At 39.1% G+C, this 23814-nt stretch overlaps 1 protein-coding gene across 1 annotated transcript; it reads right to left on the bottom strand.

Moving 5' to 3' along the window:
• Positions 1-6195: 6195 nt before the first annotated feature.
• On the bottom strand, positions 6196-10612 carry LOC102306238 (frizzled-7-A). Its single transcript, XM_005940444.3, has one exon. The coding sequence runs from the start codon at positions 10128-10130 to the stop codon at positions 8421-8423; it is 1710 nt and encodes a 569-aa protein (XP_005940506.1). The 5' UTR covers positions 10131-10612; the 3' UTR covers positions 6196-8420.
• Between the last annotated feature and the right edge of the window lie 13202 nt (positions 10613-23814).

Genomic DNA, 23814 nt, shown 5'->3' with positions numbered 1-23814 from the left:
TACCTGTTAAGGCAGACTGAACGGACTCAGGTGTGGACTAAGGGAGAAAATGCATTGAAGGTTTATTTACAAACACCAAGTGAGTTATATACAAATGTGGGGGAGTCCGGGGTTCCAGGGATCCACAGAAAGGGGGGAGGGGGGTAGAGGGACATCACACTTGACCGTCGATCCACACACCACGCTCCACTTCAGCCACAGCACAAGCTCCACTTCTGACACGCCACGCCACTCTGCCAAACACTCACGCTCAGGAATCCAGGGGAGAGAAACAAGGATAGGTCCAAGAAATCTATACACAATAAACAGATGATGAGATCAGAACCAGGAAATCAAAGGAAAACACGAGAGAAGGTTAGAGCTGGGGTTACACAAATGTGAGGTTTTTTTTACCTTATTTTTGTTTTTAAGAAAAATAAGAAACACATATGAGGATATTTGTTTAAAATTTTGATAGAACAGTAGCAATATAGTGTCCTCGTAAGTAGGCCCTTGTAGAGCAAAATTGAGTATTTTGGTCTAAATAACCCAAAATGTGATGTCCACATATGTGGAGTACCAGGATAACAATCCACAGGTGAGTGATTGCTGCAGGTGCATGGGCCAAAGGCAGCCCCAGGAATGTAATCGAACTGTTTATCAGAGGGAAAATGTGATTTTTGGGGGACACTCAAGCCAAGATTAGCTGTGATAATGTTGGTTTATGACCAGCTGTTGCTATTTAGCCAGCTCTTGTCAGCTGTCCAGAGACAGGAGGGTTGCATGTGTGATCAGCTGACGATAAATCAACATGTTTTTGCATGTTTTCGTGTGTCAGAGCCCTGATTTAAGTTCAGGAGGTGAAGCTTGATGTGAGAAGGAAGAAGGAAGTGTGTTATTAAGATGCCAAATGCCAGTCTCTTTCATTTCTCTATTGACGATGACCACTTTGCTGATGATAAAACAAATATATGATCTTTCATATCTTGAGTCTGAAAGTGCAGGCACCAATTTAAATAATGCAAACAACTTCTCCTCCTCCTTCGGCATGCTACATATGTCACTGGCAGGGCTGGACTGGGACAAAAAAGTTGGCCCAGTGACCACCTCCACAAACCGCAAACTCACTCTTATGTATTTTTAAGAATTATAAGTTTTGAGAATGCATTTGTTTGCTGGAAGGTGTACTTACACATTACTGCATCTATATTTATGAGTACAGTGTCCATTTTCTCTGGAAAAAAAAATCAAAAATTACTGACTGTACATTTAAAATAAAACATGTCAACAAATTGCATGTATAATTCTACTGACTACTCATAGATGCATTCAGCAGCTGTGGCCACCAGAGGTCAGTACTACACCTGGCATTGGAAACCTGAGTACTGGGATAGAGGTAGTTCCTCTGAGATGCCTGCTAGATAGTTTGAGAACGGCTCCTCAGGAGGTAAATCAAACCGTACTCACAACATTTGCAGTACTGTGGCATTTTTAATATACAAGAGTCGACCATTCATTTTCTGCTTAATGGCATCACAGTGTTGCCTGTACATCTTTGTTAGTGTTTGTAAAGTTATGCCCATGCAAGAAAAGTATTTTCACTGTCAGGCCTAAGTGTCTACATGATAAGTGAATGTAATAAAAGCTGAGCTGGCTGCTGGGCAGTTTAAGGATTGCTGAAATAGGGAGTAAATCACTGCATCGCATAGGACAGTGTTTGTTCTTGTTGAATTTTTAATATACAGGGTGGGCCATTTATATGGATACACCATAATAAAATGGGAATGTTTGGTGATATTAAAGTCCTGTTTCTACCACATTAGTATATGTGAGGGGGCAAACTCCTCAAGATGGGTGGTGACCATGGTGGCTATTTAGAAGTCGGCCGTCTTAGATACAACTTTTGTTTTTCCAATAGGAAGAGGACCATGTGACACATCAAACTTATTGGTAATGTCACAAGAAAAACAATGGTGTACTTGGTTTCAACTTAACTTTAAACAGGACTTTAATATCACCAACCATTCCCATTTTATTATGGTGTATCCATATAAATGGCCCACCCTGTAGACTATTACAAGTCTGGATCTTTAAAGTCGTGTTTAATAGCTTCACATATTAACTGTTTATGTTTGATAATGTTCTGAAAGTAAGAACCATGCACTAAAGGCCTCTTTCACGAATTTTATGATTTATTTAAAAAAAAAAACCAACACAGCATAATTCTAATAATTTCTTTCTAATTTTTTTTTCTTGTTTGTTTGTTTGTTTTTTTGTTTTTGTTTTTAATTCTGTGGTAGCTGGGATACAAACACCAAAATCACCATTTGCCATTTCACCACACAAGGGAAGTTTTGTGTTTCTGCAGCAATATAAAGAGTAAAAATTGTTCCAAAAGATTATTTTTAATGGCTGAATTTTATGTTTAATTCATTTCTGACTCCCGTGTGAAGTCCAGTGTGCCGGCTCAAATCTGAGTATCAAGCATGAATTTTGTTTGGTATTTGTCTAACAATATAAGTTTTAGCTATAAACAAGTTTTTAATAGATTTCTAAAAATATTTGTCTCTTTTTGCTTTTATAACAGGTGGTCTGATAAATATGTTGAGAACTGTACCTTACTTTATTGCGTCTTCAGTCACTTTCAAACAGACCAGCAAACAGTTCTGCTGCATCAAGTTTAGATGCATTTTTTCATATGAAGGGCATTTTTCTCTCGATGTTGATACTTGCATTCCCAGTGTTTATTTGGTTTGCAGATCATTATGTTAGCATCAGCCATGTTATGTTAGCTTTTCCCATTATATGACACTCCTGGGCTGAGACTAGTGATGCAGTGAATGAATGACCTGATGCAGTATATAATATATGCTTTCCACAAACCCTAAGACCCAACGCTTAGCCTTCTCATTTGAGAACCACTGACTAATATAATGCTTTCTGTCCCTGAAAGGGTTTCGAGATGACTGGGAGACATGATTCCCATTACAACCTTACTGATATCAGCAGATATCTCTCCCCGTCTTGCCTGAGAATGAACCATTGCGTCCTTCTGTTTGTTTGCATGAAGAGTAAACACAAATTAATACAGATTGTTTAGAAATTCAGGATGTTAGAATATTTATATTTGGTCAGAAAGTTCTGTTGTTCTGTTTGAGAGTCTGGACTGTTGCCATGCACATACAAACAATTCATGCACCAAGTTCAACAAAAATTGAGTGTAAGCACACTCAATTAGAATAACTTTCTCTTGTATGATTAAAGCAGCTAACTCTACCTCAGTGCTGTATTTAGGATATTTTTTTAATTATCATTAATCTTTGTAACTTTTGTTGCCCACTAGTTCACCAGATTCCTCATGTATATGTTTCCTAATCTACATAAACTAATGCCCATACAGCTAACTTTTTTGTTGCACTTTAGTATTTAAGTATTTAAGTTAGTGAAGGCATGCCTTGGCTGGGGTGATCAAAAATGACTTAAAAATATCCACATAAAGTGTGAAAATCTTCTACTTGTGCTGCTGACATTTGTTTAACAATACACGTGACTCACAGTTTGACAAAACAACCCAAACTCAAGCCCAACTTTGACTGATTTCCAGGGTCAAAGACTGTAAGAGCTACTACATGCCCTTATTTGGTAAAATATGTTGTCATAACATGTTATGAACATTGACTGATTTAAGTATATTATTGTGTCATGCATACACAATACGTCCAGCCTGAAAAGGCTTACTGCAACATAAAACCAGAGCCAGACTAGCACCATAACTTACAAATACTGAACAAATAATCCAACCTGAGATCTTTCCCAAGCTTCAGAAACAAAGGCCGCTGACTTATAAACACCAAAATTATTAAACAAACATTTCATTCAGTACATCAAAATATTTCTGGGGACTTTAACAGACACCTCGCGGATTATATATGTTCTTTTCTCATTATAATAACAACAAGACAGAATAAAATGTAATTTGTTTGTTCACTTAAAGACCTTTGACTTATGAATCGCTTTGAAGTCACAGATTGCAGTGCTGTACTTTTATTTTACACTAAATAAACTTTCTGTTTGTAGATGTGAGATATTGAATATATTTTACATCACCATTTTGGGGAAGTGTCTGCCTCGAGGCCTGTGCAGCAGTAAATCCTGCTTCTCCAGTGTGGGGTAGCCATGGTTCAGAGTTAAACACTACAATGCAGTGTCTGCAAATGCTATAAAAAAGGGGTTTCATTATTCCAACAACAGTGGCCAAGTCCTGTAAGAAAAAAAAACTATGAAAAATTCATGATAGGAATTCTTCTGATGCAAACAAACTTCACTAGGTTTGAGTCACTGAAAGTGAAAATGACAAAATTGTTAGTTGGCTCTATTTTTCATGATATGCTATTAGGTCAGTTCTAATACCACAAGTTTTTAATTTAAACCAGAAATGAATAAAATACATTTAGACTCTTTTAGCAGCAAGAAATGTGCAATGCAACGATCCTGGTACCCTACAGTGTTAAATATTTTAACAGGTTTGGTTGTGGCCAGAACTCTTTTAGGAATTCTTACATGTAAATTCTTTAATAATAGTTCTCCAGGCTACTTGAAGAACTCAAAGTTCTTAGTAAAAAGATTTAAAGAAACCATATTGAGTAGTATATTAAACAAAAGGGCACTGAGATAGCTGTACCACACAATTTTTATTTTTTTCAATGCGATGCCCTATGACATCACATAAGCCATAACAAGCTTATGTCATCATATTGTAATAAAAACAGGCTGAAGTCAGCATGTTATAATAAAAACATCACGAAACATCAGTTTTACTATAGTCCTTGCCTTCTGGAGAGTTGCGCTCTTTAAATGTTCTTGTTCCATCAGTTTTGGCATGAAGCTGAAATGCAGCCCCAAACTGTGACAGAGCCTCCACCGTCTTTAATAAGATGGCCGCAGACACTCACTGTCATTTTTTCTTGTTATGGGTAAAGACATCACTGCTTCGACCCTTGAGTTAGGCGTCTTTTTTGAGTGATTCATTGTTTTAAATGGCTAAACAAACTGAAAGCACATTGCTCTGAAAAATGAGTGAAAACACAGGCAATGTCCAAAGAAAAACTTCACAAAACCTGGAGAACTAAAACCACCCAAATGCACTTTAAAAAATGGCAAAAAAAAAAAAACAGTCTGGCTTCTTGGAAGAAAAATGAAGAAATGAGCGATGGCTTAAGACTTTTGCAAATGTGGTAAAATTCTGATAAATAACTGATAAAACTCCACATCCCACCTATACTGATATCTGTCTCTAAATGAAAGACCTCTTTATAGACTATTTTTCTGATTCTAAAATTGTTACATGATGACAAAAGGTGAACTATCACTAAAAACCATGAAATAAATTACAAAATTTAAGCTCACAATGTGTGATTAAAATCTATCTAATATGTTTACATAGCTGTAACATGTAAAAAGAAAAAAAGAAAATATATTGGAAGAAGTTGCTAATCAGCTTCTTTAAGGGTCCAATTTGGATTCATCACATCAGAATAAGAAATAACAAATTTTATCTCCAAAGCAGAGACACATAAAGCAGATGTCATGAAAACACGACACAGTCACTTGAAGGTTAACACTATAGACACAATTTGTAGTTTAGGACAAGTATGCAGGATTTTGATGGTTGAATACACACAGAAGCATGACTTCCACAAATAATTAAAGATTGAGTCTTTTTTTTACCACACTTTACAGACATCTGTGCATTTTCCTTTTATTTTTGGGCCTTCTTTAACAAACTGATTCGGCTCTCCTGCCACAAGGGCAGCTATAGGAAATCTTTGATACCAGACAATGTCTCCATTTATAACTTTTATTACCTATTTATTTCAGGTTGAAAGCCATTATTAATTTCATAAAGGTTCTAGTGGAAAACAGATTTTTGTTAGTTATGTTTTTATGCAGGTCGCATGGTAATACAGATTTGGCCTGTGATTTTTGTGACATGCTGGCGTTAGAATGATAAGTCAGCAATGACTCGAGCTGAGGTGTAAGTTTGGATCACCTGCCGTATCTCTGGATTTAATGCTTGAAGCATTGCCAATAAGACAGATTCATTAAAAATATGAGTGGCAAGAACAAATCACAGAAGTCAACAGATTACAAACTTTATCGCTTTTTATTCAAACTGTACACATACATAAGGCTTATCTCATTTTAAAAAACAAGTTAAAAAAAAAAAAAGAAGACACAAATATGAGTACCCCCCATAAATACATTATGCTTTTAAAAAAATCAGTCTGTTTACTTGGTACCTTGCATATGTTGTGATAAAAACACTCGTATTCCTTCTGAAAACACAAACAGTGCAGTCAGCCTGGTAACACAGACCTGCTCTGCATTGTTAGGTGATGAGTGAAGTGAAACGTTTCCTAACTCAGTCCTACAAACAAATTGTACCCAGGCTTTGAGGTATGTGGTAAATTCACATGGGAACATTGGCATTTCCTATATACACACTGCTTTAACATATAATATGAAGACTGGTACAAAGTACGCAGTTTTAGTATTATTATTATAACACAAGGATTCAGGACACAGTACCAATAACAGCTCTGTAATACGAGTCATCCCTCATTGCTGGAGCGTTCCCGTTCATTACTTATGTGTATGCATGTGTGTGACCTATGCAGAGAAAATGTACTGCATGGAAAGAAACAAAAGCTTCAGGCACTCGTCTGCTGCCTAACGGCTGACTCAGGATGAAAACATGTTTTTCTGCTTCCCCACAATGACTCCAACTGATTTCATTACTCAAGTCTGAGAGGTCATTTTCTCATTTGACCAATGCTCTGCGAGGAATAGCGGCCTGGGAAGCAGAACAAATCACTGATAAATTTATTGCTATTGTCACCAATTACAGAGGCGCCAGCAGCTGTAATCCTTTCACTATCTTGCAAATACAATTCAGAGAACTGCAGGGTCTGTCTCTCATCTTAGCTGCATCAGCATTTATGTGATGTGAAACCTGGTAATTGGTGTTAATGTCACACAGAAATAACGTTTTCTTTTTTATTAAACCTGTGCGGTGTGATCTGAGTTCTACTGGCACCACCTACTAAAAGGCTTTACATTTCAACACTATAAAATGCTCTGTCCTGAAAATGTTTTATTTCAACAGTAATTAAGTTTCCCTACTATTGTATGAAAAGACTGCAAGTTATTTTAAAATATATATATATTAACTTGTTTTGCTGCCCTTAGATTCAACACTGCTGAACTCCCACCTGGCTTTGACCTTTTGACTCTCTGCTACCTTCCAGATAAAAACCTCAAGTTTCTCTGTGTTTTGAGGAGTTTTGTGAGGCAGCATAGACACTAAAATCATAACAATTTAACAAAAGTTCCAACATGTTCAGTCTACTTGGGAAAAAGAGAAACCTTTAAACACTTCAAGTGAAATTACAAGAAAACCGGCATGAGTGTGTACAGTCATCTTAATCCAGGATGAAACAAAAACCCATAGCAGCCATTCGAATTAAATCTGGATGGGTTGAAATGGTGCTTTGGATGTCTTAAAGGATCAAACAAACAAAAAAAAAAAGAAGAAAAAAGTCTTTTAGATAGGAGACCACACACAGAGACAAACAATGAGTTGGTGTGTCTTAATTACAGAGAGTGGAGGTGTATGTGTGTGTGTGTGTGGTCTCTCTAAGTGTTAGATCCAGGTCAATCTGTGGTGTAAATCATATTTTTTTTAACACTTAGCATAAATGTGCAAACAAATACATAAAAACTTCATTCACCTTCGGAGTGAACATTCAATACAGGAAAAAATATTTAAGAAAAAAAAAGGAAGCAAAAGTTTTGATTTGTGGGCAGGCACTTGGCACATAATGGCAGAGCTGGTGTATAAAATGAAAACAAACAGATTGTACTCTGCAAAATCTAACATGTGTATTAAAGCTTTTCAGTCTTTAGCTAAAAGCAGAGTAACTTACAACGCCCCAAGTATTGAATTCACAGTCAGAGGGGGTGTGGCTGTTGGAGGGATCTGAACTTTGACCTTTTCTTGCAGTTTGCAGTCTTTTTGTGACAAATTCTTAAAAGAGCTGAGAGGAAGTACATTCAAATAGTAATACAAGGATATAATGGATAATATGTGGGAAGTTTCATAACAAGTCTGGCATTACAGTCCAGTAATCATTATGATCATTTAGGCTAAAATCCAACTTTTTTAAAAATGCAAAAGCAAAGATTGTGGGCAGAAAAAAGAGAGAAGTATAATGAAATTTAAGCCAGCTTTTGTGGCACTTGTTAAAAGTTTTGGTTGTGTTCAAAGGCCTGTATTTGCGCCACAACCTTGTAACAGAAAAAACTGATCAAAAAATACATCCATAAGTGTGGTAAAATGAAAGCTATTCGACCTCATTCTCAGGTAACGGGAGCTCCAAACTTCACACCGTCGTCTCTCCGTGGCTGCCGTTACTGAGCCGCTTGTAGAACCGCCGCCACGACTGAAGCGTTTTCCCGGACCAGACCCAGAAACCGGAGGTGATCCCGACTATCATGGTCATCAGGTATTTGATCATGAACACGGTGAAGTCCGGGGTCATGGGGGCGAAGTTGTGCACCGGGCACGGCACGGCGAAGCGCTTGCAGGTCTGCATGTGCCAGGTGCGCTCCCAGTGCTCCCTGAAGGCTTGCTCATAGAAGTAACAGGCGATCACGATGGTGGCCGGTACCGTGTAGAGGACGCTGAAGACGCCAATCCGCACCATCAGCTTCTCCAACTTCTCTGTCTTGGTGCCGTCGTGCTTCATGATGGTGCGGATCCGGAATAGAGATACGAAGCCGGCCAGGAGGAAGGACGTGCCGATGAACAGGTAGACGAAAAGGGGGGCCAGGACAAAACCGCGGAGGGCGTCCACGTTGAAGATCCCCACGAAACACACCCCCGTAAGGACGTCCCCGTCCACCTGGCCCATGGCGAGGATAGTGATGGTTTTGATTGCCGGGACAGCCCACGCGGCTAGGTGGAAGTACTGGGAGTTGGCTTCAATCGCTTCGTGGCCCCATTTCATCCCGGCAGAAAGGAACCAAGTCAGAGACAAAATCACCCACCAGATGGAGCTGGCCATGCCGAAAAAGTATAACACCATGAAAAGGATTGTGCAGCCCTCCTTTTTGGTCCCCTGAGCCACTGTCCTGTAGCCGTCCGGCTTGAATTTATCCACGCAGACTACTTGGTCTTCTAGGAAAAACCCGGCAGCATAGGCTACCGCCACCATAAAATAACAGCCAGACAGAAAGATGATGGGCCGCTCGGGGTATCGGAACCGTCTCATGTCCACTAGATAGGTGAGCACCGTGAACAAGGTACTCACACAGCATAGGATGGACCAGATCCCGACCCAAAGCCGGCCGAACTTTACCTCATCCTCTCGGAAGTACATGATCCCGGTTGGTTTGGTAGGTTCGCAGGGGGCTCCGCAGTCTTTGACCCCCATGAATCTGTAGCCCAGGTAGGAGGGCACTTCCAGCTGCAGCGGGCAGGAGAACTGGTGGTACTGGTTTGGTTGTGAAGGGTGCTGGTTCGGTCTTGCCATTTTGGGAGGGGGAGTAATTGGGTCCGGTGCAAAGGGAGAAGAAGAGGAGGGCGGGGTGCCCGGTTCCGACGTATTCTGGCCGACGCAGATCTCCCCGGCTCCGTGGACGGGGAAAGCCTCGCAGCGCAGCCGTTCTGGCCACTGGAAGCCGAATTTATTCATCAGGGCTTCACATCCCTGCCGTGCCCGCTCACACAGGGACCGACACGGGGGGATGGCCTGCTCCAGCACGGTGCACACGGGAGCATACATTGAGCAGAGGAAAAACTTCAGATCCGCAGAGCATTGGACCTTAACGAGTGGGTAGAACTGGTGCACCTCAAGTCCGGCGTCCTCCTGGTTCGTGTGGCCCAGGAGGTTCGGCATGATGGTCTGGTTGTAGGCGATGTCGGTGCAGAGCGGGATGGAGATGGGCTGACAGAAGCCGTGTTCCGGGATGGATATTCCACTCTCACTGTTGTAATGCTGGGCAGAAGCGGGTGAGAAAAAGGAGAGCCCGCACAGCAGCCACATGATCCGCAGAAACACGGAGCCAGTGGTGAACCTGGCCGCCGCCATAGTTGAGGAGGAGGGGGGAGGGAAGGAAAAACTTTGATCCAAGTAGTGCGACTCAAAAATGGTGGAAAATGGAACGAATTTTTCAATAAATGTCCCAATACTTTACTAGAAGTCCAAGTAATTTCAGTTAAAATGATTGTAATCGACTTTTCTCCCGTGTGTAATGAAGATAAATCCAAGAGAAACACTCGTCATGTCATGACTTCTTAATGGTCTTTGTAAGTGACTCCAAGCAGTCCACTCTGACTCCCGGTCCGTTTAAAAGTCCCGTTTTCTCCAAACAATGCAATTTCACCTTAGTCCAGCTTACTTAACTTTTACAACTACTTACTTTAGCGCTAAACGATATAGGATAAAGGCGTAAATGCCTAGTATTTCCACTGTTTGTCGACTTTAGTTCGCGCAGCGAGTTGCTTCACATGCTGGGCGGTTGGAAGTCCGGAGGCTCGCGCTCCTCACTCTGTGCAGATTCCACCGGTTTCCAGGCGCCCATTCCATTCACTGGACCCCCTCCCCTCCGGCCGAGCGCGAGGCGCCTTGAAACCGCCGCAGTGTCTCGGCCAATCACCGTGTTTGTTTTCCTACAGCAATCGTTCCTGATTGGCCGTTGGACCCCCACCACAGGAAAATATGTTACAGTAATTACATTACACCAGAGATTTTAACAAATATTACCCAATTAATCATTTTTTTCTGTATCATACCATTTCGCCAATAATTGTGTGTTTGTAACACTTGGAATTAATGGTCCAAGTTTGGGTTTAGTTCTGAAAAACAAAACAAGTATGTAGGTTAATCCTAAACATAAGAAATACCTCATATTCTCTTTTTGTAGATACACACACATACGTATTGTTTCTTTACTGGGCTGTAAAGCAGAATAAGAAAAATGAGATATGCATTTTTATTTGTCCCAAAAAAGTTGTAAAATTACTTTGTTTCAGCAGCCATAACTTTAAGCACATCAATAAAAAAGGTTAAAGAATTTAGATCAGCACAGTAAAATAAATGCATTAGCTCAATGCCGTAAAAAGGCAGGAGCACAAAAGTGAAGCAAAATACAAATGATTTGTATTAATAAAAATCTAGATATAATACAATAAGCAAAAATCTAAACAAAATAAACAGAAATGAAGTCCAGTTGCCCACTTTTGTGTATGACAACTCTTCAGCTCTAATTGTGTACTAAAGGACTTGATTTTTCTTTTTCGTGTTTTATCAAACACACCTTTTAATGCAGTTTTCTCTGTTCAGTGTGCAGCTTTAAAACTGAGTTCTCCCCATCGCCCCACACAGTCGCTACACACAGCCACTCAATGTGTGCAGGACATGTAAACACTCTGCAGCACAGTGAGTAAACCATGAAAAAAAAGAGAAAAAATTCACGAAAAAAACTAGTCTTAACCACTCAACCACAGAAAGTACCTGTTGCTGTTTAAGGGTTTTATGGCAAGCACTCATATGCAGCTCTTGAGCTGATATTCAGTATTGTATGGAGGAACAACAGCCAAAGGAAGAGTAATTTGGACTGGCAGCATGATCGATCTGCTCAAAGGCAGTGTGGGAGGTGCAGGCGGTTCCTGGGGGCCTTGCTGCATTTGGTGTCTTTCTACCCTGAGTGGGATAAAAGAGGGTGGGGGTAGGCTTGCAGTGGGGGAAGGGACAGGAAGAAGAGAGAAGGTCGAAGAGGGCAGGGGGAGAAGGAAAAGGAGACAGAGAAGGAAGAGAAGCTGAACCAAAAGGAAAAGGTTTAGAGCTCTGTGCTGTAATCTGCAAAGAAAACTCAGTATAGATTTCTGACTGACCACACAGAGATTCAGCACCAAGTTCTCAAGCGTGCTTGTACTTCATGTGATACAGTTGACCATAATACTACAAAAAAGACTGAAAAAGTGTTTTAGTCCTCAAGGGAAGGAGATACTTTTTCACATTTACCAACCAAGATCTTTCCCAAAGGCTCAGCTCATTGCTTGCTAGACATTTGTAATCTCCCCAAACAGTCATCCTCAGTTCGTCCAGAGCTCTACAGCTATTGTCATAACAAAGACGAAGAAAAATGAACCAGGTGGATGAGAACAGGTTCAGTCTTATGTGTTTTTGTTTTTAGTTTGTGCTGAATTCTCAGTTTTATCTACTTCTTTAAAGTTCTTTTATAACCCTTTCTATTTTTCACATGTTGTGCATTTTCAGTTGCCTTCTGTGCATGCATGTGCTGCAACCGTTACTCTGCATTTAACAATCAAAGCTGCCCACTGGCATGCCAAGGCAAGTTTATTTTTGCCTGAATCGTTATCTGTCTACCTAAAAGGCCCGTGATCAGGGTGTAGCCCACCTCTCTGGGACAGAATATACTTGGCTGGATTACACATTCCTTACAATGGGAAGTGAGAAAATGATTTACTCTTGAGTGTCCATATTTTTATTTTCACCACTGTCTACAGATTAAATCTGGCTGGTGATACGTCCCCACATGTCACCACCTTATGTTTCTGCATGTCGTTCCCATCTGCGTATTTGATTAAGTTACAAATGAAGGACAGCTCAAACAAAAACAACAAAAAAGCAATAAAATTCAGCAGCAGAACCTATTCAATCCTTCCCCAAAGTGGATTCAGTAACATCTTTAAAAAGTTGTAAAAGGCAGAGGAATGTTATGGTTTTGTTGATAAAAATCAGTTTAAAACCTTGTTGATAATGTGCTGCCTTTGTTTCTGATCTAATCAATACACACTGACCCTAATGTTATCTTACCAGGCAATACACTGATTACTGAAAAAGCAGGTTTTATTGATGGTACAAGAGGAGGAGGGGGAAAAAACTAAACTGCAAAATTTACCAGGATACTCAAAAAAAGACATTAATATGATTTGGCAAGGGTCACTCATTGTTTGCATAATGTTAGAAATAAGCAATTAGATTAAAGTGTGAGATATTTAGGCTAATAGGGTTATTAAAGGACAGCCCAATCAGTGTTTCCAGCAGGAAAGCTAGTTTCACTAATGCAGAGGTGTAATAATCAAAAACTCCAGCTATTAAAGCTATTGATTTTGAAAGTAAACTTTGATTTCTCAGGAGTGTAGTTTGTCAGACAGCATCTGATTAGTGTTACAGACACGGTGATGTTATACACTAGAGTGAATGAATAAATGGACTGAAGCAATAAATTAATCCATCACGATCACACAATGGTCATCGGGGCATCTGGACTCTAATGAAATATAACAAAAACCATTTAACTAGTTTAATCTGGCATATGTATATAATTCAAATTAAAACACTGCCTAAAAACCCACATGAAAAAGTATCATAAAAGGCTTTTCCATTGCAAAAATTGTCATTTCAAATTCAATTACAATTATGAAAGAAAAAAGATCATGGAGATAAAACAGTTAATTTGCTGCATTCCTTTTCGCTGCGGTGCTCTTGTTTTGTCTTTCCTTTACATCAGTGCACTTTCACCTCTCTCTGAAACTCCAACCTCACTCCATGACATGTGAGAGGTTTAGTCCAGCTTGAGGCAAAATGATAGCAAGACAGACTTTAGTCAACAAAAACAGCAAAACCAATTCAGCTGAATCACTTTGGTTCCAAAGAGTCAAATGGGAAACACCAGTTAAAAAGATAATTGATAAACAAAGACACATTAGACAATGACCTTTTTTGACAAAGAAAGTCGAGTTCTTACATTAAATAACGGTGACTAAATTTGACATTGATGGGCAGCAGCATCTTAAAATGCAATTTATTTATGAAAGTGTCTCTTTCACATTTTTCCTTTGCATTTGAGTAAAGTAAACAAACGTAACTGGAACACCCCCACATAAAAATCCCTGACAACAGTATCTTCCTCCCAGCTGGCAATGTGCCACACCACAAAAACTATCCAGGTGTACTCAAGGAAAACATAAAAAATACAAGGTTTTGACCCAGGCTCTAAACTGATCCCACTCTGATCTAGGCCTTGTGGGATCCATCAGTAGACACTTAATCCATGTAGGCCCTCCTACACAGCAAACCATAGGACACAAAGCATCTTCTCCCAATGTCCAAGTGCTAGACTCTACAGGATGCTCCCAGAGTTGCACATATGCGATATTAGTGGAAAAAAACAAACAAACAGAAAACAAAATGTTATTAGTGGCAGGTCTGTGAGTATTAATGTCAGTGTGGTACTCCAAGAACATTACCTAACGCCAACATTGCAATTGGTCATAATTTTTACAAAGTTGTACCATGAACATCAACCATCAACTCTGTGGTCAAAAAAAATTAAAATAAAATTTATAGAACTACATGATAAATAAATAAGTCAAACCACCGAAGGCCATCATATTCATCATATTCACTAGAAAAAACAAAAAGATAATGTTGACCATTTCCATAACCATGCTTTTAAACTGATTTATATTTGTACATTTTTTACAAATCCCCATCCATAATATTTTGCAGATTCACTCCACATACTAATATGTACATTCTCCTCATTCTTGTCCTTATTTTATTTATTTATTTATTTATTTATTTATTTATTTATTTGTTTGTTTGTTTGTTTGTTTGTTTGTTTGTTTATTTATTTTGATTTAGCTCAATATTTATTTTTTGTAATGTAGATGGTGTTGCATTCTTATCAAATGTATCAACATTTTTATAGTTTAAATGTATTACAATGTTGTTTTGTAATGTTGCTGGTCTTTACATTTATTTATACTACCAAGTATTGCATAAGGGAATAATATAGGATATTACTACACTGCCCTATCCAAGCTCTTTTTTTAAACACAAGGGGAGAAAAATCCAAAAGGATGACTTTATTCAGGAATGTGATCATTTTGATTGACTTAAGACAAGCTTAAAGGACACAGATAACTTGCTTTAGTTTAATGATAACAGCTCTTAGACTATACAGGCCATAGAATGTCTAAAATGCCATTCAAGTCTGCAGACAGATATAAACATGTAAAAACATAAGCTTTATATAAATTTGTACCCAGTAAGATGATAGTTGTATTTTAAATGAGTTCTTCCTGCCCCTCCCTCACACAGTGGCTCTGTCTGAGGTGTAAAACACAGCAGTTAGTAGCCACACCACACACTTCATCATGTCTAACTGTAGCTGTTTGTGTGTGTGCGTATGTTTGTGGATAGTGTCTGCAGTGGTCAAACAGATGTGGGCAGTCCAGCGGGTTTCCAGACAGCCAGTCACTGTTTAGACAGCGGTCTGCTGCAGCTGGACATTTCCTGGAGAAGAAAAAAAGAAGAAGAAAAAGAGAGAAGGGAGAAAAGCAAAACAGTGGTAGAAAAGTGGGCTAGACAAACAAAAAGTACATTTACAGTAGAGTAAGGTGAGAGTTAATGATCCAAAAATGATTTGGATGGTTTGCGCTGTGTTTGCTCCGTTCTAGTGGCTGTAATGCAAAGTATTTGTGCCACCACGTGAAACCCAACACTGAGCAACTATTTAGATGTTCAGCTGAGGTGCACAAACACAGTTAGGTTTGGTTTGAGGAGGTTTTCTAATCTGAGGACAACTTAAATGAAATGTTGGCTGACCAAATTGGTCTAACCAGCATGTTAAGTGTTTCTGAGGAGTCCATATATTAGACCATGGGCAATTACCGTGTGAGTCATTGTGAAATAGTTGTAAAAGTTGTATATTTAAGTGTTTTTTAAATTGTAGGTACACTCATTATAGTTGCCAAAAATCTTGAAATTATTCATTCCCATTCATGTTTTCTTTCAAACATTTACTGAAAGAATAAAAGAGCTCACGCGTGGATGAACACGGTCAAAAAGTTTGATTTGCTCAGTTTTATTTCTATATTTTCGTATGCAGTAACATATACAGAGAGAGAGAACAGAAAAGTTTTTGTTTGCTGATCCTACCATGTTTATGTCACCTTGAAACTGCTAAGACTTAGCCTGCTTACTTTGACCGTTTTTCTTAACCTCTTGATAATGTGATTAAAATTAAAGTAATTATCATTAAAACTGCAATTAAAATTTAATTATAAGTGATTGCAACTACTTTTATGTGAAACGTGTTGCTCGCAATTATAAATGGAAAATTCTCATCTGACGGCAATTCAGCTTTTGCTTCTTGTTTTAATTTCACCAGTTTAACTTCATCTTTTTGATTCACGTTGTCTTTACTTGTAGTAGTTAGCTCTATTCGGTGAAACCCATGCGCTGAACAACAGTCGGTCAAAGTTCAGAGTATCCAGCTTGTGAACATAGTGAAGCATTTAGCAACCACAACCCAATACTTCCCTTAGGAATTAGTAGAGAGCAAGACAGAGCTAACAGGACAGCGTATGTTGGATTTACAGTCATCTGGTGGACAGAAACACAACTCCAAATGAATAATGACACTACTACATGACTGCTGGATGTGTAAATAGGCATCCATCTGTTGACAAATTTTCCCTCTTAACTTAAAGGGTGATAATGTATTAATGTGTTTACAGCTCTTGCAGTTTCCACAACACTAAAGAGGGGAAAAAATCTGTTAGTGAGGTTTTAACCTCAAAATAAACACACACACACAACCCCCAAGCAGAGTCTATACCAATGTTAACAACAACAGAGCAAAGCAGAATTAAACCAAACAAGTGAAGGCAAGTTTCTAAAGACATAGTGGAAAAAGATCTGATTGGCTGAGAAGGTGGAGCTATTGTACCTCAAACTCGAGAGATGAGGACGAGTTTAGAAAGCAGCTCTTAAGGTGTAAAAAGGAACAAATTATGTTCTGCTCTAGACGATTTATTTTACTTTTATCGTCCGAGGTGTCTCTTGCCTCGTTTCTATGTTATGGCTGAGTATATATAGCATGACAGAAGTATGTGTGGAGACTCATCTGAGCGGGGGGAGGGGAGATCAACCATAAGAAGTCAGCAGAGAGAGAGAGAGCGAGGGTGGGGGGGAGAGAGGAATGCGGGCAGCTGGTTTGTGTCTGTCAATGCAACACAGAGGGCCTACAGTACTGGACTACACACACGCACATACACACACATACACACACACTGTGATGAAAGAACGATTTATTTGGACCAACAGAGTGTGTGCTCGGACCGTGGTAGGCAGCAGGAAGCTCACTGGCTGACATCTCAACTACTACTCGGACAAAAACTACAGATTATGTGGCCATAAAAATCGGAGCCATTCACATGTATAGAAATAAGAGTGAAATTCGGTCAAATGAAATACAGCCAGTGCGAGAATGGTTCGGTGTAAAAAATGTACTATAAGTTATAAACCCTGGGCAGGTCTTGTTTATATAGCGTCACTCTTGCCATTACTCTAAACGGCTGGGAACACAAACATACTGTACAGCGCAGTTAAAAAGCATTAAGACAGTGACAGCTTTCTTCTTCAGTGTTTGGGTTTGGAAATCTGAACTCTGATTTGAATGAAAACAATGGGGTTCGGCTTCAAATGTTTATTGTTCAGCTTTAAACCATTATTAGTCACCTTTTTTTGTCCTATAAATCACAATGACACTCTCATTTACCAACTTGTAAATATGTGTCTTTATTTAAATATGCTGGGGACGTCATTGGTTTTGCAGGTATTTGGTGATACATTTAAATACTGGACAAACTACAGGGCGGGGTCACCAAAGTTATTCTTATTCGTGTTGCAGGGGCTTAAATGTGTGTACAAAAATTCACAGTAATCCATCCAACAGTTGTTGAGACTTGGCTCTTAAAGCCACAAATGTCAGCTTCATGATGGTGCCAGAGGAAAATGTGGAGCTCCCCACAGTCAGCAGGATTCTTCATCTGTCAGTTAAGACTGTTTGTAAAATATTCACTCGTAATCCTTCTACTGCATGTTGGGATATTTTAGACTGGACCATAGTAATGGACCACCACACTAAACACATGTTGAAAACAAATCTGATGATTAAACATATAATAGCACATTTAATCATCGATATTATGAATGATTTGGCTGATGAAGTCACAGGGGCACTTCAGTAATCAATGCCAGATGAGTCTAAGTGACCCAGTGCAGGTCTTCATGGAGCCTGGAGATAGGAAACTGTCACTGAGCCTGCAGGTTTGAGATATGACACTGACACCGTCTGCCAGATGGCAGAGGGGTAAACAGTTTGTTCATTGGGTGGCATAGATCATCATATGGGCCTTCCACTCTGACAACGAATGTGGTGTCAAAAATGACAGGGTGCTCTCTGCCAGTGGTTTGCTCTACTGTTCTGGAGAGTCTTGTGGTTGTGAGCACAGTGTTGCTAAATCAGGAGTTAAAAGATTTTGGAGCATAGCTGGGTACATGCAACACTTTATCTTTAAAAGAAGCATTTTAACCATGTCTGCATGAACAGTCCCGTCAGGACACCAAAGATAGTCAGACTTCTAACCCTCCCAGCAGGGATGTGGTGTCTCCTGCAGCTTCCTGTAGTCCACTATCATCTCTTTGGTCTTGTTGATGTTGAGTTGGGGGGTTTTGTTGTCATTACACCTACTCACTGGCCCTTGGAAAACAGTCTTAAGTCCACATCACTCACTGTCAGTGGTGAGGAGGTGGGGTTGGGTTTTTTTCTCAGCACTCAAGCCCTTTTTCCTTCAGGAAGTCAAAGATCCAGGTGCACGGCGAGGTGCAAAGCCCGAAGCCTGTGACTTCAGAGCTGTTTTCACAAATGCACTAATGCCCTGAGCTTCCAATACAAAGACATGCATGTTAGGTTTACTGGTGATTTTAAGCTGGATGTAGGTGTGGACAGACAGATAAAGAGCTTAAAATGAATACAATAAAGTACTGTATGAATGTCTGTGAGGAAAAGCAAAACAAAAATAGACTCCTTACTTCATTGTTCAGTCTCAGTTTAGTTAGGTTTCGTTAACAAAGCTATGTGAATAGAAAGACCCACCGTTTAGCTTATAAAAGAAAGTCAAAATAGTTAACAGTGTAAAGGGTCGCGTTTAAACCCAAAGTCATATATTTTTCCTGAAGACAACAAAATAATTTTAATGATTAAACCTGGCAAGATGGTGACAGAAGAATAAATTAAAAATATATATATAATTTGCAAATCTTCACCCCATATTTTATTAACGGCAAAAATATATCAAATGTTTAAACTAAGAGATTTTACCAAAAACATTTAAACTAGCTTATTTTGAATTTGATGACACAGAGACAACAAAAGCCTGGAAAAGAAAGTAGTACTAAAGAAAAACAGCTGGAGGAACATTTTGCAACTAATTAGATTAACTGGCTGCTGGTCAGTAACATGACTGACCAGCGAAAAAAGACCATCCTAGAGAGACAGATTTCCTGAGAAGTAAAAATGGGGAGAGGTTCACCAGTCTGCAAAATACAAATTTTGAAACTATTTCAGAATAATGTTCCTCAACATTAAATTGTGAAGACTTTAAATATCTCGTCATCTGCAGTACAAAAGCAGCGAGAATCCTCTATCAGACAAGAATGGGACAACATTCCTCTGCCAAAAGTCCAGCAGCTGATCTCATCAGCTCCCAGACATTTATGGAGCGTTGTTAAAAGAAGGGACGCTACACAGGTTGTTTTTTTTTTTCTTAAATTGGTGCATTTTCTCATTTTAACCAGATGTTAAGTTTTTGAATGTTGTAATCATTAAAATATGGATTTATGAGATTTGCAAATCATTGCATTCTGTTTGTATTTAGATTGTTGTTGGTGTTGAACATCCACCTACCAAAATAAGCATTCAGCTAGCCAACCTTACAGCTAAGCTGAGAGAGTATGCCATTAAGTTTTACAACCTGTCACGCTGTCACTAAAATAATCCTCTCACCAGCGGTCATCATTTTTGGAAAGGATAATTCTGCAGAGTATTTCAAATGTACCACTCAAAACCACTACATTTGGGGTGAGCTTCCTCTTCCCCTGCTGTCTCTGTAGTACAAAGTCTGTGTGATGTCACATTGCACTCCTGCAGATAGGAGCATGTGCGATGAATTCACCCTGAGCCAGAATGCGTGCAGTGTGAGGCCTCCCGCTTACTCCGCTTAGACAGCACTCGTGTCTAAATCAAATATAGTATTTTCAGTGGTGTCTGAAGTGGGCTATTTCCTACTGTGTGCTAGATGTGAGAAAGAGCAGCTGTGGAAAATTATCCTTACTTTACTATCCTCACATTGTCTAGGGATCATATGTGAACACAGCCCAAAACTGCATAAATCAGTTCATTGCAGTTGGCTGGGGATTCTACCCTAGAATAGAATCACTTTTACATTTTGCCATCACAAGATCTGACAAATCTGTCAATCTGTATGTCAAAACAGTGGCGTCTGATAGTATGATCACTCCACCGACAGACATTTGAACTGGTTTAACTAGTTTGAACTGCAAAAATGGAGACACAATCAGCCCTTCAAAAGGCACAGTGGGAGAAACTTGCATAGCAGTGGTCCAGTGTGTGTTCACCTTGAATAGGTATGTTAAATACTGGCCCCGTTGAATTTGAAAGCTGCCTCAGCATGTGCATTCCCAAAGCACTGATACCATCACAGTCCATTATGTTAGCTCTTTCTGCTCATGGTTGAATGTAAACTACAACAGAGCTGCACTTTAAGCAAGTGAAGTAAAGTAAAGCCTTGAGAACTTAGGATAAGAACCACGTCATGAGTTAAGCATGTAGCAGAGTTCTGTCGAAGCAGTCTAGGTGCAAAAACAGCAGTTGAGCAAATCCAGGTTATGCAATGCTGCACTCACTTTTTCTAACTTGTTGTCAGTGCACTTAATACTGATCGCATTGTCGACAAAATACCACAAAGGTCAATAAATCCACACAAAAGCCATGCAACAACACTGAGAAAATATACCCAGACTACAGACAGCTTTAAGTGAAGCATACATGGAAACAGACAGCAACATTAAATTAAGCGTCACAGCAACAGTACATGTCTCCCTGACAGCTGTGTTATACTGGGTTGAGATTAAATTAAGTAGCCTGTTAGATCTCTGTTATTTAAGTGAGTATACACAATTGTCCTGGCTCTTTACTTACCCTCCCCCACAGAACACACGCACACACACACGCGCACACAAAAGTCTTGGAGGTGACGTGCTAATTGATGCAAAGTAATGGAGGAGGTGAATCACAATGGTTGCCCCACTAAGCTTCACACAGAGCTCTTTTCCAGCTTGTGTGGCTTGTATTACTGAAGTTCTGTGCTCTAAAAGTGTGTTTTTGGCTGATGAAGAGAAATAAACCAAAATGAGAGGAAAAGGGGGAAATTATAGGAGCTGAAAGAGGGAGACGGGTACTTGGTAGAGTAACAGGATTAAGACGGGGGAGGCCTCCTGTGGGTTTGAGGTCCTGACACCCAGCTGTGTTCATCACCTTGCTCTGCAAGGAACACACACACACATGCACACACTGCTGTGGTCATCACTCAGTGGGAGTTTGACCTGAGCCAGATGGTCACCGCTCTCTCTTTTTATTGCTCTCTTTTTCTGTCATGTCCACACTAAACCAACGTTTTTCACACCAAAAAAAAACGGGAGTGTTGTCAATACACGTTCCAGAGTGGAGGCTTTTTATACCACTAGTCTTGCATTATAGTGTGAAACAATTAAACAAGGCCAAATTAAGGATCTATAAATAACATGCTCATTGTGAAACCCAGGGATTTAACAGCCAGAGAATACAAACTCTAACTGCAAGTAACAATATTATGTCTGGGTTCTGAAACAAAGTAAGATATTTTATTTTAGTATTTTGCTCAAAATTTCATAATTATACCATTTAATTTAATTATAATTATAAGTAATTGTATCGCAGTTTGGGGGCTTTTTTCACTCATGCACTCAAATATTTTCCACCATTGTGCTGCCAGTTGGAGCCAGTTTGGTGTCTTTTGAGAAGCAGCAGGTTTGAGAACTGATACTACGTAATGTTACGAGCAAAACTTCTTCTTCTATAGAAAGAAAAGTTATCTGCCAGGTGTCTATGACTTTCATGCGTTAACCCTTTGGCAATTTTAGCGTGACATGCTGATGACAGGTTTTTGGCCTTGGCATCAGTTTTTGTTTGGCTGCGCTCACACTGTGTCGGTCCATGCAGATGTATCCAGCGGCGAAAGAGTGCATGACAGATTAAAGGCATTCAAATTAATTCATATTATTATTTTTGTTGGCAACAAACACACTGAGGGATAATTAAATCTATTTACTTAAATTTGCTCAGCTTTAAAATTACATAATATATTTTTCACTGTGAAACTTTAAAAACTGATTCTTCAAATGCTTTTTCAAAACATTCTTTGTATAAAGCCTGTGATCACTGCAGTGGTTCATTTACTTTATTTTATGTTGTTTCTAAAAATGATTGTGTAAAATTTTATTTCATGAGCTTTGATTATCACTTAATCTGACATCTCTTCAGGGTGAGATTGTATAGATCTGTATGGTGTTTGACGCTGTCTCCCTCTGCTGTCTCCTCGTTCCTCCCACTGACCTTACAGCTCTGGCTGCAAGAAAAAATGTTTCCATTCATATTTTCAAATCAAGTCAAACAATCATCATTTTGCATTTTTTATAAATAATTTTGTGTCCTTTATCCAAGGATTTTCAGTTAGACAGTAGGCAAAATGCATATTAGTGGTGGATGCATAGGCTCCAGACTATTTTGGACAATTGCTTTACATTTTTAAGTCTAAGAGACTGCATAATCAACTCTCAATTGTAATGGAAATTGTAAAATCTGACATTTCGGCAGTTTCCTTCAATTAAATTTACAGTTTTATTTATCCAGCATCAAATCACAACAACAGTCAACTCAAGGTGCTTTATATTGTAAGGTAGACCCTATAATAATCCATACAGACAAAAAACCCAACAATCATATGACCTCCTATGAGCAAGCATTGTGGCGAAAGCGGGAAGGAAAAACTCCCTTTTAACAGGAAGTTCTAAAATCACATGTTAAGCCATCTGACAGATAAAGCTTGGTCATGCAACAGAACAATGATTCAAAAGCAGTATATCTACAACACGTGGCTGAAAAAGAAAGGAATCAAAGTGTTGACCCACTCAAAGTTCAGATCAACCACACTGTAATGGTGTGACCCTAAGAGAGCTGTGTGTATAAGAAGACCTGCAAACTCAATGAACCTAAATGACACTGCAAAGAAGAGTGGGTCAAAATTCTTCCACAATGACGTAAGAGACTTTTAAAGTCGTAGAGAAAATGATTACTCCAAGTTAATGCTGATAGAGGTGGCTCTATGAGCTACAGCTACTGAATCATGGTGTGTGCTTAGTTTTTCAAAGGACATTCACAAGGTGTAGCATTCAGATTACTCTAGGAATCAACTGATATTGATCTAAGGTAAACAAAGTACTCATCAAAACAGTTAATGTTACTATATTCTCACATTTTGATGCTTTTAGTACTCCAAATTAAGACAGAGAGGGAAATGGCTATATTATCTTCTTTTTAGATGTGTGAAGGTCTTTGTTTAGTTTTTATTTTCTTAATCATAAAGTTCACCAGGTTCCCACAGTTACAGTTAACATGAAGTCACAGTAACAGGTCTGTATTTTTCTATATGAGAACATGTTTAAATTGATCTAGTGCATGTTATACTGAAGATCTTCACAGCGTATCTGATGAAGATATTTTATATGTTATTTTTCATGAGGTCAAACTTCTTCCATCCTAGCCAGCCCGTCGGTA

The sequence above is a fragment of the Haplochromis burtoni genome, unplaced genomic scaffold, assembly GCF_018398535.1.
Source record: "Haplochromis burtoni strain Fernald_Lab_line unplaced genomic scaffold, NCSU_Asbu1 Contig_274, whole genome shotgun sequence".
Lineage (NCBI taxonomy): Eukaryota > Metazoa > Chordata > Actinopteri > Cichliformes > Cichlidae > Haplochromis > Haplochromis burtoni.
This window is presented reverse-complemented; position numbering and strand designations above follow the sequence as displayed.

Bases quoted from the DNA above. Each gene is read 5' to 3' on its own strand.
- LOC102306238 (XM_005940444.3), bottom strand. From the start codon at position 10,130: ATGGCGGCGGCCAGGTTCACCACTGGCTCCGTGTTTCTGCGGATCATG.